The sequence below is a fragment of the Salvelinus namaycush genome, chromosome 8 (genome assembly GCF_016432855.1).
Source record: "Salvelinus namaycush isolate Seneca chromosome 8, SaNama_1.0, whole genome shotgun sequence".
In the NCBI taxonomy this organism is placed as follows: domain Eukaryota; kingdom Metazoa; phylum Chordata; class Actinopteri; order Salmoniformes; family Salmonidae; genus Salvelinus; species Salvelinus namaycush.
The window spans coordinates 61,876,712-61,893,001 of NC_052314.1; the positions used below are offsets into that span (position 1 = coordinate 61,876,712).

The 16,290-nt window shown below is 43.1% G+C and overlaps 1 protein-coding gene across 1 annotated transcript in view; it reads right to left on the reverse strand.

Moving 5' to 3' along the window:
- LOC120052233 (polypeptide N-acetylgalactosaminyltransferase-like 6) overlaps positions 1-16,290 on the reverse strand; it is a 256,332-nt gene that overhangs the window by 15,474 nt on the left and 224,568 nt on the right. Inside the window, exon 7 of the mRNA XM_038999056.1 lies at positions 7,466-7,583. Coding sequence (XP_038854984.1) covers positions 7,466-7,583 — 118 coding nt within the window. The remainder of the gene's footprint in view (positions 1-7,465; positions 7,584-16,290) is intronic.

The following is a 16,290-nucleotide window of genomic DNA, read 5'->3' on the forward strand; positions in this document are numbered from 1 at the left end:
GTCAAGGGCTAAAATAGGAGTCATTCCTATTTCTGACGCAGATCACGCTGCAAGTCCTGCCTCTCCCATCTCCTCATTGGTTTATAGAAGCAGGTACCCACATGCCATCTCCTCATTGGTTATACCCACGTGGGTGATTGAAAGACGAACTGTTGCCGGTTGTCGTGGTAATACTATGAAAGTTTAGATGCCAATCACCATATACGTTCAACGATGAAAAAGCCTGGAAGGAGGGGAGATGACTAGAAACGATTCGGTTGACCGTTTTTATGTGTGGATTAATTGTCGGAGTAGAGGACCTTGTGCATTTCAGGTAAAATAACAACCTAATGTTTATATCCCAGGACAAATTAGCTAGCAGCAGCAAGCTAGCTAAAGAGGACAAATTAGCTAGCAAGTACAAGCTAACTAGCTAAGTTGCCATAAATGTTTAATGCATTTCGACCTGTCCCCAAATGAATGTCATTGGTTCAGAGTTTGTTTTGATATTTTAACCTGCGTGTCGTGATCGCGTTTGGTGTAGGGGGACAAAATAAATGTATGCACGATGTCACACGCGCGCAGCCGGTTTGGGTTCCGTGTTACCCCACTCTCCCCTAAGTAACTGGACCGGAGAACTCTGAATCAGAGCTTTTAACATTTAGACAGATGGGGGCGCCACTGTGTAATATTTACACTTTTGCTTCATTTGTGTGCTTATTGTACACTTGTGAATTCTCAATACAAAATAACACCAACGACTCAAAAAACACAGATTAACACAAATGTCTGAATCCCCCCTCCCACCTCTGTAAGAAGACTTATTGCAAATTTGCTTGGGAACTATTTTTATCGTTGCCATGGTTTCCAGTCAAGGAAGAAAGGGCTGCATTCCTATTACAAAGTGCACTCACTGACAGAACGAGAGCGAGAGAGAGAGAAAGAGAGAGTATACTGAGACCCGGTTGGATGGCAGGTATGTCAGGCACGATAACCACAATATTCCCTCACATCCATATACCGTGTTCTCCTCCGGAAATCAAAATGGAATAACCTCTGAGCCGCAAACAAGCCAAACATCACTGGCTGTAATTAGTTTGGGAAGGAGGCTAAAGCCTGAACTACTGCTTGTAACCCACTAACACAGACACACGGGCACACACACGCACACACAAACATTATTTTGGAATGCTGGGTTCTGAGGAGTGCATTGTACTGGAGAAGGTAGGGGAAACAAAACACTGGAGAACAGAGCGAGAGCAATTCTTCTGAGTGAAAGTCATTTCAGTTCAATAAGGTTGTCTGGGAGCAGATTGACCTGTCTGGAGACTAAGGCAGGGGTATGATGGGACAGGATGGAAAAGAATGGACGAAAGAAACACATTGTTATGGGTCTGGACTCTAATATAATTGCAAGGTTGATAGACTTTAGTGTGTTTTAAATCATCTGTAATTTTTAAGGGATGTATTGTTGTGCTCAGATGAACGACGCAACTTTATATGTATTTTAAATATGTCCAATAAAATTAATTCAAGGCAAGGTGGGACACAGTCACTGGATGAAAAGGGTGGAAGAGCCACATTGCTATGTGACCATGATTGTATAATATGAACTATTAGTAAATATTATTTATATTGTATGATATCCTATTGAAGAAAAGATTAGTGGCATTTATATGTCGTGTTACACACAGTGCAGATAAGGACTAAATAGAAGCACCTCAGCATAGATAGAAGTGGATAGTATAGACCAGGGGTCGGCAACAGGCAACAATACTACATAATAACAAAGGAAAAACTGTTTATAGATTTTTTTTATGTATAAAAAAAAAAAAAAGGAAATATCACATTTACATAAGTATTCAGACCCTTTACTCAGTACTTTGTTGAAGCACCTTTGGCAGTGATTACAGCCTTGAGTCTTCTTGGGTATGACGCTACATGTTTGGCACACCTGTATTTGGGGAGTTTCTTCCATTCTTCTCTGCAGTTCCTCTCAAGCTCTGTCTGGTTAGATGGGAGCTTCGCTGCACAGCTATTTTCAGGTCCCTCCAGAGATAATCGATTGGGTTTAAGGATCTCTCTGTACTTTGCATCCGTTCATCTTTCCCTCGATCCTGACTAGTCTCCTAGTCCCTGTCACTGAAAAAGATCCCCACAGCATGATGTGGCCACCACCATGCTTCACCGTAGAGATGGTGCCAGGTTAGTTACAGACGTTACACTTGACATTCAGGCCAAAGTGTTCAATCTTGGCTTCATCAGACCAGAGAATCTTGTTTCTCATGGTCTGAGTCCTTTAGGTGCCTTTTGGCAAACTCCAAGCGGGCTGTCATGTGCCTTTTACTGAGGAGTGGCTTCCGGGTGGCCACTACCATAAAGGCCTGATTGGTGGAGTGCTGCAGAGATGGTTGTCCTTCTAGAAGGTTCTCCCATCTCCACAGAGGAACTCTGGAGCTCATTCAGAGTGGCCATCAGGTTCTTGGTCACCTCCCTGACCAAGGCCCTTCTCTCACGATTTCTCAGTTTGGCCGGGCGGCCAGCTCTAGGAAGAGTCTTGGAGGTTCCAAACTTCTCCCATTTAAGAATGATGGAGGACACTGTGTTCTTGGGGACCTTCAATGCTGCAGACATTTTTTGGTACCCTTCCCCAGACCTGTGACACAATCCTGTCTCGGAGCTCTACGGACAATTCCTTCGACCTCATGGCTTGTTTTTGCTCTGACATGCACTGTCAACTATGGGACCTTATATAGACAGTTGTGTGCCTTTCCAAATCATGTCCAATCAATTTAATTTACCACAGGTGGACTCCAATCCAGCGTTAGAAACATCAAGGATTATCAATGGAAACAGGATGCACCTGAGCTCAATTTCAAGTCTCATAGCAAATGGTCTGAATACTTATGTAAATAAGTTTTTTCTGTTTAACATTTTTAATACACTTGCAAGAAAAACCCGTTTTCACTTTGTCATTATAGGGTATTGTGTGTAGATTGATGAGATTTTGTGTTTATTTTATCCATTTTAGAATAAGGCTGTAAAGTAACAAAATGTGGAAAAAGTCAAGGGGTCTGAATGCACTGTATGTGATTGTCCCTACATGTAATCAAGTTATGAAATGATTGCTATTTTCAAATAAATCTATGTTGGGGCTGAGTTGTGGTCAAATTATTATAATTATGTTAGGAGAGCCCCTTGGATGAGTGAAGAAACAAATAAATTATAGAGAAATTGCAGAAAGGCAGAGCGGAAGTGGAGAAAGTCAAAGTTGCAGGTCCATTATGATATTCTGAGAGAGCAACTTGGCATATACTGTACAGTAACAGTCAAAAGTTTGGACACACTCATTCAAGGGTTTTTCTTTATTTTTTATTATTTTCTACATTGTAGAATAATAGTGAAGATATCAAAACTATGAAATAACACATATGGAATCATGTAGTAACCAAAAAAGTGTTAAACAAATCAAAATACATTTTATATTTGAGATTCTTCAAAGTAGCCACCCTTTGCCTTGATGACAGCTTTGCACACTCTTGGCATTCTCTCAACCAGCTTCACGAGGTAGTCACCTGGAATGCAGTTCAATTAACAGGTGTGCCTTGTTAAAAGTTAATTTGTGGAATTTCTTTCCTTCTTAATGCGTTTGAGCCAATCAGTTGTGTTGTGACAAGGTAGCGGGGTATACAAAAGATAGCCTTATTTGGTAAAAAACCAAGTCCATATTATGGCAAAATAGCTGAAATAAGCAAAGAGAAACGACAGTCCATCATTACTTTAAGACATAAGGTCAGTCAATCCGGGAAAATTTCAAGAACTTTGAGTGCAGTTGCAGAAACCATCAAGCACGAAACTGGCTCTCATGAGGACCGCCACAGGAAAGAAAGACCCAGAGTTACCTCTGCTGCAGAGGATAAGTTCATTAGCGTTACCAGCCTCAGAAATTGCAGCCCAAATAAATGCTTCACAGAGTTCAAGTAACAGACATATCTCAACATCAACTTGTCAGAGGAGACCGCATCAATCAGGCCTTCATGGTCGAATTGCTGCAAAGAAACCACTACTAAAGGACATCCATAAGAAGAAGAGACTTGCTTGGGCCAAGAAACACGAGCAATGGACATTAGGCCGGTGGAAATCTGTCCTTTGGTCTGATGAGTCCAAATTTTTGAGATCTTTGGTTCCAACCGGTGTCTTTGTGAGACGCAGAGTAGATGAATCTGAAAAAAAGTAATCTAGATTCTTCAGCTCTTAGCCATTTTCGGGCAATCTCCAACCTTTCATTCTTAAGCAAAATTCTGGAGAAATTGGTTTCAAACAGATATATAATTTTTTAAAGTGCCAACTGTATTTTTGAAAAATTCCAATCGGTTTTTCGTGCCCACCACAGCACAGAGACAGCCTTAGTTAAAGCCAACACAGATGCCAAACAGCTCTCTGTCCTTGTACTCTTGGATTTAAGTGCTGCACTCGACACGGTTGACCATGATGTCCTTCTGAAAAGACTGGAAAGGTGGGTTGGCCTCTCCGCTCCAGTTCTAAATTGGTTTAGGATGTATTTAACTGGTCGAGAGTCAAAATAGGCGCTGTGGCGTCCACAAGGTTTGATTTTGGGTCTGGTACTGTTCAGTTTATAAAGTATATGTTACCCCTTGGCAGCGTTATCAGAAAGCACAGCATTGATTTTAACTGCTACACAGATGATACACAACTTTACATTTCTGTGTCACTAGAGGATTTTAACTTCACAGATACATTATTAGACTGTATTAGTGATTTAAATACTTGGATGGCTCACAACTTCCTCCAGGTAAATCAAGACAAGACCGAGGTACTTCATACTGGACAAAGAGTTTTTCTTTAAATGAATCGGAAGCAAAGGATTTACTTCAGACACTGGACAAGGCCCAAATCCCTGCCATTCTCATGAAGAAGAGACAGATATCGGGGACGTAGGTCGGGGTGCCTTGTAAGGATTCGACGGCAAGTGGGTAATCCGCCTCTACATCAGTCCTATTAGCCAACGTGCAATCATTGGATAATAAACTGGATGAGCTCTGACCAAGACTATACTTCCAACGGAACATTAAAAACTGTAATATCTTATGTTTCATCGAGTAGTGGCTGAACAACGATATGGGTAACATACAGCTGGCTGAGTTTTCTGTGCATTGGCTAGTTAGAGCAGCTGCCTTTAGTAAGACAAGGGGTGGCGGTCTGTGTCTATTTGTCAGTAACAGCTGGTGTACGAAATGTAATATTAAGGAAGTCTCTAGGTTTTGCTCGCCTTAGGTAGAGTATCTCATGATAAGCTTTAGACCACAATATTTACCGAGAGAGTTGATCTATATTTTTCGTAGCTGTCTATTTACCATGACAAAACCGATGTAGGCACTAAGACCGTACTCAACGAGCTGTATAAGGCCATAAGCAAACAAGAAAATGCTCATCCAGTGGCGGTGCTCCTAGTGGCCGTGTACTTTATTGCAGGGAAACTTAAATCCATTTTACCTCATTTCTACCAGCATGTTACATGTGCAACCAGATTAAATAAAACTCTAGACCACCTTTACTCCACACACAGAGATGCGTACAAAGCTCTCCCTCAGCCTCCATTCTGGCAAATATGACCATAACTCTATCCTTCTGAGTCCTGCTTACAAGCAAAAACTAAAGCAGGAAGTACCAGTGACTCGCTCAATATGGAAGTGGTCAGATGACGCAGATGGTAAGCTACAGGACTGTTTTGCTAGAACAGACTGGAATATGTTATGGGATTCTTACGGTGGCATTAAGGAGTACAGCACATCAGTCACTGGCTTCATCAATAAGTGCATTGATGACGTCGTTCCCACAGTGACGGAACGTACATATCCCAACCAGAAGCCAATGGATTACAGACAACATCCGCACTGAGCTAAAGGGTAGAGCTGCTGCTTTCAAGGTGCGGGACACTAACCTGGACGCTTACAAGAAAACCCGCTATGCCCTTCTACGAACCATCAAACAGGGAAAGCGGCAATACAGGACTAAGATTGTGTCACGCCCTGATCTGTTTCACCTGTCTTTGTGATTGTCTCCACCCACCTCCAGGTGTCACCTGTTTTCCCTATTAGTCCCCAGTGTATTTATCCCTGTGTTTCCTGTCTCTGTGCCAGTTTGTCTTGTATTTCCAAGTCAACCAGCGTTTTTCCTAGCTCCTATTTTTCAGTCTCTGTCTTTTTCCTAGCCCTCCTGGTTTTTGACCCTTGCCTGTTCTGAACGCGAGCCTGCCAATCCCCTTATACTGTTTGAACTCAGACCTGATCATTGAACCCCTGCCTGTCCTGACCTCGAGCCTGCCTATCGCCTGGTACTGTTTGGACTCTGACCTGGTTTATGAACTCTAGCCTGTCCCTGACCTGCCTTTGCCTACCCCTTTTGTTATAATAAATATCGGAGCTCAACCATCTGCCTCCTGTGTCTGCATTTGGGTCTCGCCTTGTGCCCTTATAGATTGAATTGTACTACACTGGCTCCAACGCTCGTCGGATGTGGCAGGGCTTGCAAACTATTACGGACTACAAAGGGAAGCACAGCAGCAAGCTGCCCAGTGACACGAGCCTACTAGATGAGCTAAATTACTTCTATTCTCACTTCGAGGCAAGCAACACTGAAGCATGTATGAGAGCAGCAGCTGTTCTGAACGACTGTGTGATCACGCTCTCCGTAGCCGATGTGAGTAAGACCTTTAAACAGATAAAAAATCACAAGGCCGCAGGGCCAGACGGATTACCAGGATGTGTACTTCGAGCATGTGCTGACCAACTGGAATGTGTCTTCACTGACATTTTCAATCTATTCCTGACCGAGTCTGTAATACCAACATGTTTCAAGCAGACCACCATAGTCCCTGTGGTCAAGACCACCAAGGTAACCTGCCTAAATGACTACCGACCGGTAGCACTCATGTCTGTATCCATGAAGTGCTTTGAAAGGCTGGTCATGGCTCACATCAACATCATCATTCCAGAAACCCTAGACCCACTCCAATTTGCATACCGCCCCAACAGATCCACAGATGACGCAATCTCTATTGCACTCCACACTAACGTTTCCCACTTATCCTCTTCTGTTTTTTTGTGTAGTAAATATTTCAGTTGTTTTTATTCCGTTTTTTTTCTGTGACGAACATTGTGTTGCATTTCATGTCTGAAATGTAATGTATAAATAAAGCTTGGTGTGATTCGATTAAGCCACCCGACCATTCGCGCCGACAAAAATTGGCCTGTGGCTCAATCTAGTTGCCTAACCCTGGTGTATACTGAAAGACGAACTTAGCCCTCATGAGTATGACTAGCAACCTTAAGACTCCTTAAGACTTCCAGTTTCTCTACAGTGCTGTATTGAGATGCTTGAATGATAAGATGTGTTCCAGTCTTGAGAACATTGGTAAGAGAAATGTATGATTGGGAAACGCTATCTTCTATACATTTTTGCTCACCTTGAACGATATCTCGTACTGCTCTCCGCCCCATATTTCCAAGCCAGTGTCGTAGCCACCCAGCTCCCAGAACCACTGACGGTTGACGGCAAAGAGACCTCCGGCCATCACTGGAGACCTGTAGGAGAGACAGAGAAAGAATCCATGTCTTTAGCTTGTTGGTAAAGTTATTTTCTAAATCTTCCGATCAGCACAAAACAATGTGGCGGTGTCCAGTTCTTTTTGTGTTATAATGTGAGCATCTACTGTTACAGCTGTAGCTCTTAAGAGACAGACAGATAGAGAAACTGTACAAGAGAAACAGTGAGAGACAAAGAAATAATACAAGTGTTAGTTACCATGTTCAGATTTATTACGTTAAAATAGTGCATAACATCCATATATTGAAAAGTGACATTTGGTGTAATTCCAAGCATCCTAAATCCAGAGAAAGTAATCTACACTTGCAGTCTTTGTGGTATCAGACAGATTCTGAGTTATTCTTTAACAAAAATATAAAGTAACATACCTAATCCCTTGAGCTGAGAAAAACATGACATATGTAAAGTACATATATTGAAAGGTGGCATTTGAGCATCATAATCCAGAGATAATCATATTGCAGTGTTAGTGGAAGCATACAGAGAGAAATTATGTGGCCCTCACATGAGCCGAATCTCTCTGTTGCCCCTGGATACGTAAATGCACACCTTCTAAAAGACCATCATACGTATAGTAAAAACATGCACTCAGACACGCAGGCAGTCTCAAAGACATATTGAGTCTTTACCCATAAATCCGCTGGCTTGCAATAATAAAGGATGTTCCGTTCAGGCTTATCTCAGTCAAAGCTTTCATCCAATCACAGCAAAGAAATACCAGTCTCTCGGGGTATGCTGACACCGACCCTCGCGCAATCGATAAACTTCACAAAGAGCTCAAGCAGTCAAAAATCCCCATGATTGACACTTGACATGGCTATTTGCCTGACATTTCACATTTCCCACTGCAGAATCTACAGAAAGATCAAAGCAGACGAGGGATTGGTGCACAGTAAGCAGCATCTACTCCAAGTAGAAGCAACTTCCTTCCTATCAACAACAAACTGCTTCTACTAATAGTATTCTAATCCTTTCTCCCTGCCTATTCCTATTCTCCCTCATTGCTCATTGTACTGCCCCAAACCTGTACTCTTTGTTATTTCACACTCCCTTTCAGCAGGGCTTAAGCTCGGGGAGTGGATTTTGTTGGACCCTGACTTTGGCATGTTTGAATGTTTTTCCTTGTAGTTCTTCTTTGACAATGGTGGAGAATCAGAGTAATCCTCCGGGTAATGGGAAGAGCTCTTTTCCTGCGTTTGAGTCATTCCTCGGTAGCGACGAGGACGAGGCGCCAATCTTCTATTGAAGCGTGGGGGGATGAAATACTGTGATGTAAGTAGAGGAGGCCAAAAAAGGAAAACACCACAGCCCTTTGAATTACTGAGAGGGCGAAAAGAGCGGCGGGGACTTGATGCGGTACGGCAGTGTGGAGGATAGGTCTAGCGTTTGAGCTGGGGAGCCGTTGAACTAGGGGTGTTTTGTAACCAAAATGCTCAGAATAAACAGCACCATGGCGCAAAGCCACAACACAACAGCAAGCTTGACTCATTAAATCTCTTCACACCTCCTGATTCACAGAGAAAGCATCGCATTATTTGGGCATCTTAGTCAACAAGAAAAAGAGCTTAAAGCCAAGAAAGTTTTAAGCAGTAAAATCCAGAATAGCAAAGGAGTTGTGGGAGGGATTGGATTTGGTGCCTAAGGTTAGGCCTCCACAGACGGACAGTCTTTCCTATCCGAAAAACGGTTTGATCTGACCCAATGATGAGTCAAAGGAACCAAATGTTCCTTGTTCCATTTTTTGTGTGTGTCTATGTATCTATGACAACCATGATCTGCCCATGCAAAAAACAAGACAAGACAACAAGTGAGGAATGAGCTTGTGTGTGGGGATGAAGGCAGAGCCAGACGGAGGGAGCTCAGTGCAGAAATCTATTTACTCTGCGGATAACACCCTCCGGCCTGCTTCCCTCCAATTTAATAAAGCGCTGAAATATACCAGTCCACTCAATTAAAGGAGCTAATGGAGGAGCAAGCTGAAATCATTATATATTTTATCTTCTTAGCAGCCTTGCCAACAACAGCTGAAAAACACTAGAGAACATAGTTTATTTGGGAAGTTAAAGTAGTTTATTTGTCGTTGACACTACAACTTCTGGTGAAGGTGGTTGGAAAGAGGGATTAGACAAAATGCAGAACTAACTCACGTAATATTCTTATCTTAAAAAACCCACAACACTAGAAGATTATTTGGGAAGTTAAAGTTGTCGTGGACACTACACTTTCTGGTTGTGGTGGTTGAAATTAAAGGATAATATATATAACCCTCATCGTTTGGAAAGTCCGTTTTTGATTCACTACGGTTGAAATACACCACGGGAGAGATTGAGTGGGATAGTTTGTGTGGTGATATAGAAGGTAATGAGAGCTGTTTTTTAGCTGTGGATATCTCAGTGGTTAGTGGAGGCTTTACACTGTTTGATCAGGCTGGATTGCTGCTGATAGGCTCAGAGGGAGAGAGAGAGAGAATGAATATCCTTCATCTAAGCCTACAGGAGACTTACCCAACAAGGAGGAAGGAACCAGCCTGCTATGAAGAGATGATATGATTGAAGGAGGGCAGCATTCAGAGACGTCATGCAATTTATTCAAGGGTGCCCTGATAGCCAAATTCAATATTGTAGGATTAATTAATTATACGCAAAGTCAGTGTACAAACAGATAAAACTGAGGGGGGCTGAGCGGAATATGCAGCATGCACGTTCCTTCTCCCGGCCGTAGCACAATCCCAATCAAAAAGTAGTCCGTTGCCAAAAGTAGTGCCCTCTTTAGGGAATAGGGTGCCATTTGGAATGCAGCCTATGCAGTCAAGAAACAAGGCCAGTCAGTCAAGATGATTTTAGTCAATCAAACCTGCCAGGGACAGAGGGCTAGCACTAAGGAGATGTGATTACTTCAGTGTGGGTTCCTCCAGGAAGGATTGGGTCTGAGTTGAAGGGAGCAGCCAAACTGGATATGATATAGTAAGACTGCAGCGTGGTGGCTGTTATCGATCCCTTAATTAGACAGGAATCTCAGAGGGAACGTGTAGATCAATGAGGCTGAGCTGAGACGGAGGAGGCTGTATGTGTGTGTTCCTGTGTGTGTGTGTGGTTGGCCAGCCAGGTGAGTAAAGCAGAGGTCACACCGCTGCAGGTTGACGTTCTGAGACAGTGGGGCGTGTGTGACCGGGTCAAGCTACTTACTGAGGCTGACTGAGCCTCTCTGGCCTCTGGCCTGTGAAGCCCATAGGATACTGGGAGGCCCAGCCCTGTAAATGACCTGCTACCCACAGTAGGAACCTAATCACTGTAATCAAACAGCAGGACACACACAAGCACGCATTGGCCTTTGTACACATACTGTACAAACACACACACAGGCACGCACACTCACATTCACACACACTGTACAAGCCTCGGCTCACACAGCTCATTAACCTTCATACATACTGTTCCTAATCATACTGAACATGCATAAATTACAGCACTCTGACACAACACTACTCTACCCTCCAGCCAGTTGAGTCTGTACTGCACTCTACACAGCAGATCACTGCTGTTCTACATTGATGTGTACATTATAGACCTTTGGGGAATAGCTTACAAACAAGGCCTTAGCTGCTCTATTCATCCGTATATGTAACACGTTAGTTTGTGTGACACAAGGCAAACGAAATAGAGCCATGAATGCCATTGAATTGAAAACCCTATGTGTGTGTCTCTCTCTCTCGTGTGGATGTGTGTGTATGGTTTCCTATGTATGGCCAATTCCTTGTGGAATTGGACTAGAGCTCAACCCTGACAGACAGTCTGAACATAGCCTCATAATTACCAGACTGATTACCGCTGATATCTGTGTAGCCATCATGCATGTAAGCTCGCAAGATCAGTCAGTTTACTAGTCTGAACACTGACTGACTGACTGACTATAAACGAATTAAGAAGTAATTCCACTCAAAATACTAATTATCTGATGTGATTAGTTAAATGCTGTTGGAATTAGTGCAACATGCTAATAAAGCCATGTTGTTGAAGCCTTTGGCCTCTCTCTCTCTCTCTCTGGAAATGAGTTGGAGGTTTTTCTTCTTCAAATATAACATTGTTTCTGTCCTGGGTCAAGCGGTGTAATGTGTGAACACTCTTGTCCAGGGAGAATAGGTTGTTTATGATTGGGTGAATCACACAGCCAGATGTAGAAGAATAAGCCAGATGTAGAAGAATAAACACACACACACACACACACACACACACTGTACACACACACACACGTACACACACACTGTACACAGACAAATAGTTAGCAGGACTTTGACACGTCTCATGTATGTTTGTCATCCCTTAACAGCACAGTAAAGCAACATAGGATTGTGTGTGTTTGTGTGTGTGTGTGAGGAGACAGTTTGGAAGGGCTCCCAGTCTCCATCAGTCCAAACGATAGGGGAGCTCAGCTCCAACCTCTCTTTACTTAGGCTTGTCCAAATACAATTAATCATTCCCCTTCTCTTCTCTAGTGTAGAGTAGTGTAGTGTAGCTTTCAGTGGCTTAGCTTTAAAAAACCCAGGCATCGATTCGGAGGGCCTCTGTCTGTCGACAAACACTTCGCACATCTCTGACGAGCTCAGCAACACCTCAATATGTTGACACCCATCTGTTTCTGAGCCACGCTCCCCAATTACTGCCACCTACCTGCCTGCCTGGAGATGTCAATCATCATGTACATTCAAGGGATGAGCTCTTAGATCCAATTAAGGAAGGACCTCCACACAAATACCACATTCATGCAGCTTATAAACAATGTTCCCTCTAAACTGCGTGCGTGTGCACGCTGTAGCCCTGAGACTGCCGCGCAGCTGCCATGCAGAAATATCACCCCACAGAGAGAAGCACTAGATAGAACTTCACTCTACTTTCTACAGCAGTGGTCACCAACCGTTCGATCGTATTCCACTGGTCCATCTCCAAGGCATTCCTAGTCAATTGACAAACATTTCTGTAATAAACCCAACGATAAAGCCTTACGAATCGTGTACCCTAGCACGCGGTGAATTGCAGCGTGCCGCTTAGGCCGCCCAGAGTGGTTCGCTTGTAGGCGTGCTGGCAGCATATGGTTTATAAAAGTGTTGAATACAGTGTTGACAGTGCTGAGTAAGAACTTAAACATGAACTCACTCATAAAAACAGCAGCTCTTTGCTGTATTAGTTGACAGTCTATCTCTAGTCATGGTTTTAAGCATTTTGACATCTCACTTTACTGTATCTTTCCTTTATGCCTGCTACGTTACTGCAGACACGGTCATCTGAGCCATCCTATTGGCCAGCGGTAGGCCTATACTGCACTTTAGTTTGTATGAAGGTCTGGCCCACCCAGGGACAAAATTATTTTGGGGGCTCACGAGTGGCGCAGCGGTCTAAGGCACTGCATCTCAGTGCTAGAGGCATCACTACAGAAACCCTGGTTCGAATCCAGGCTGCACAATTGGCCCAGCATCGTCCAGGTTTGGCCGGGGTAGGCCGTCATTGTAAATAAGAATTTGTTCTTAAACTAACTTGCCTTGTTAAATAAAGGATAAATAATAAATGAAATGGGTAAATAGTTTGATCCATTCTCCATTTCATGAATTTATTCACAGGTAAATAGTAATATGCTGTAAAATGCTCTGGTGACAAACAAACTTTGCTGCCCTGTTTCCAATCGTCCACTGGTTGGGAGGACCTATTCAAGTAAGTAAATACATTTTGAAAATGTAAAAAAACCGATGTATTATTAGCTAACTAGCTACAGTGAGGGCTAACTTTAATGAGCTGCTAACATAGCTAGCTAGCTATCTAGCCAACTTTACAAACTGTATAGATAGCTAGCTAAGTTAATTAAATATCACCAGCTACCTAACTTCATATTAGCTAGCTACCTTGATGTATTTATCACTGTAGAAAAACAACTCCAAATGCATTTGTAGGTAGCTAGCTAACAGTCACGGAGGATGGTAAAATAGATGTGTGAGAGAGTAGGCTATTCTGGATAGGGCAGGTACTTCTGTGTAGTTCCAGTCCCTAGAAGTGAGGACGGAGATAATTTCTGTCCTCAGATACAGGGAGGACAGTGAAGATATAGATAAGAGGTCCCAATGAAGAGCAGTGGTTCTCAGTCCTGGTCCTGGGGAATCAAAGGAGTGCACATTTTTGTTTATGCCTTAGTACTACACAGCGGATTCAATTGATCAACTCACCATCAAGCTTCAAGTGGTATTTATGTGTTCATTTGTGATGCTATCCTGGATATGATCCTGCTTGTCACGTGCTACACATGCACATGTGTGTGCACATGCATCTATCTATCCAATGTTATCATGATTTGTTATAAGGGATATACTACTTTTGTAATCCACAATGACTTGGTGATGGAAAAGTCAAATAATGACATTATCTTCCATATTCCTACAGATACCTTCAAAACGATTGCCTACAGTTACCGTGTAGGGCACTGCAAGGTTGGGTGACCAAGGCCATCTGGGACTACCTCCTGGGAGATTTCAGGTGAGTGAAGGCTACCTGTTTCCTGCATAACTTCACGATGATGGACACGAGGACCAGTAGGGGATCTGCAGCTCGCCGCCGTGCGCCAGAGGAGAAGTCTGCTGCTCTGCAGGATGTTTCAAGGATGGGGTCCAACAACGCAGCATGGGAGGCAATATGTGTGCGGGGGAGCTTCACCTACTTTTTCGAAGAGGGTGCTGTTCCCTGGCAACACCATAGACTACACTATGCACAACCAAATGCTCTTTTAAGAGCCATCCACATTGAAATAAGAGTATTCTTCCATTTTGTCACGCCCTGACCTTGGAGATCCTTTTAATTCTCTATTTGGTTAGGTCAGGGGGTGACTAGGGTGGGCAATCTATGTTTTCTATTTCTTTGTTGGCCGGGTATGGTTCCCAATCAGAGGCAGCTGTCTATCGTTGTCTCTGATTGGGGATCATACTTAGGCAGCTTTTTTCCACCTGTAGTTTGTGGGATCTTGTTTTGGTACTGTGCTGTTTAGCCCTACTAAACGTTACGTTTCGTTTGTATTTGTTGTTTTTTCGGTGTGCATTGAATAAAGGAAGATGTACGCTACCACGCTGCAACTTGGTCCGATCCTTCCATCGACGGACGTGACAGAAGATCCCACCATAAACGGACCAAGCAGCGTGGCCAGGAGGAGCAGACATCCTGGACATGGGAGTATATCTTGGACGGTAAGGGATCCTGGACGTGGAAGGGGATCCAGGCCGGAAAGGATCGCCTTCCATGGGAGCAGACGGAGGCAGCGAGGGAGGAACAACGACGACACCGGGGGTCGCAACCATGACGGAACCCCGAGAGGCAGCCGGGGGGCACACGGGGTGGTTGGCGGAGCCAGGGTTTAAACCAGAGCCAACTCCCCGTGGGATCTTGTTTTGGTACTGTGCTGTTTAGCCCTACTAAACGTTACGTTTCGTTTGTATTTGTTGTTTTTTCGGTGTGCATTGAATAAAGAAAGATGTATGCCTACCACGCTGCACCTTGGGCCGACCATTCTTACAACGACGAGCGTAACACATTTACTTAGCTATGTCAACTGCAGTTGTTCAATTCCCAGTTTCTCTCCTTTTGAGTTCTACTTCTCAGGTGAGGGTGCTGTTCAGTGAAGGGTGATGTCTGTACAAAAACAAAACAGGCACATTTAAGAGTCACCCATATAGATTTTTTTTTGAACAATTAGACACCCTATAACCCACACCTCCACACTCGTGTATCAATCTGATTGATGGATTGTGTTGTGCAGTAAGCAGGCTCAGGTGTATAACTGTGGCTCCTTCCACCTTCAAAGAATAGGCAAGACACTTCATTATTTATATTTATGTAACTACTCTATATTGTTTGTCTTCGTGTGTCTGTGCATGTTTTTCAGTAGAAAGTCAGGGATGCAAACTGGTGAGGGCCCAAAAAGGTGACACTTTTTTTGGCACTGAAACATGCAAAAAATCCCTGCCAGGGGTGAAAAAAAAATGTATTAAAATTTCTAGTGACTTAGGTGGATTTCTAGTGACTTAGGTGGATCCCTTCTTGAAATGCAGGTTTTAACTAATTAAACAAAGAATATGATCTACATGATCAGTCTGTGTGTAATATAAAAAGTGATTAATGTGAACCTAACTGACAGTGCCGACCCGTCATTCAGGGAAAATAAAAAATAAAAAACATTAAAAAGATATGTATATATTTTTTTTAAATTTGTCCTTGCCTGTTTTGCATGTTATTTTGGCATTAATATGTGTCACATATCAGTTTGCAAACTGTAAAAATATATATATAATTGAATTAATAAAGCATCATACAATCATGGTCTCTTTTTTGCTTTCTTGAGTAAGGCAGCTCCAAAATGCAGGTGTTTCAGCCTAGCTCAGTGCTTTCTGTGGTGGTGGGGCAAGCCAGCAGAAAATAGGAGCATTGCGCCTGATTGTCTCAGTGTTTTGTCACTCATGGGGACACTACGTCACAGGCCAAGTCTAAGTCCTTAGTAAGGGTAGACATCGAACATTTCATCCCTGCCATAGAGTTACATTATAAGTGCCCTTCCAAGAAGACTCAAGGTCATTGGGCACAGATAAAATGACATCAAATCACATTATATGTACAGTAGCTTTGATTGGACTGATCATGCCAACATCATACTTTCAAAATC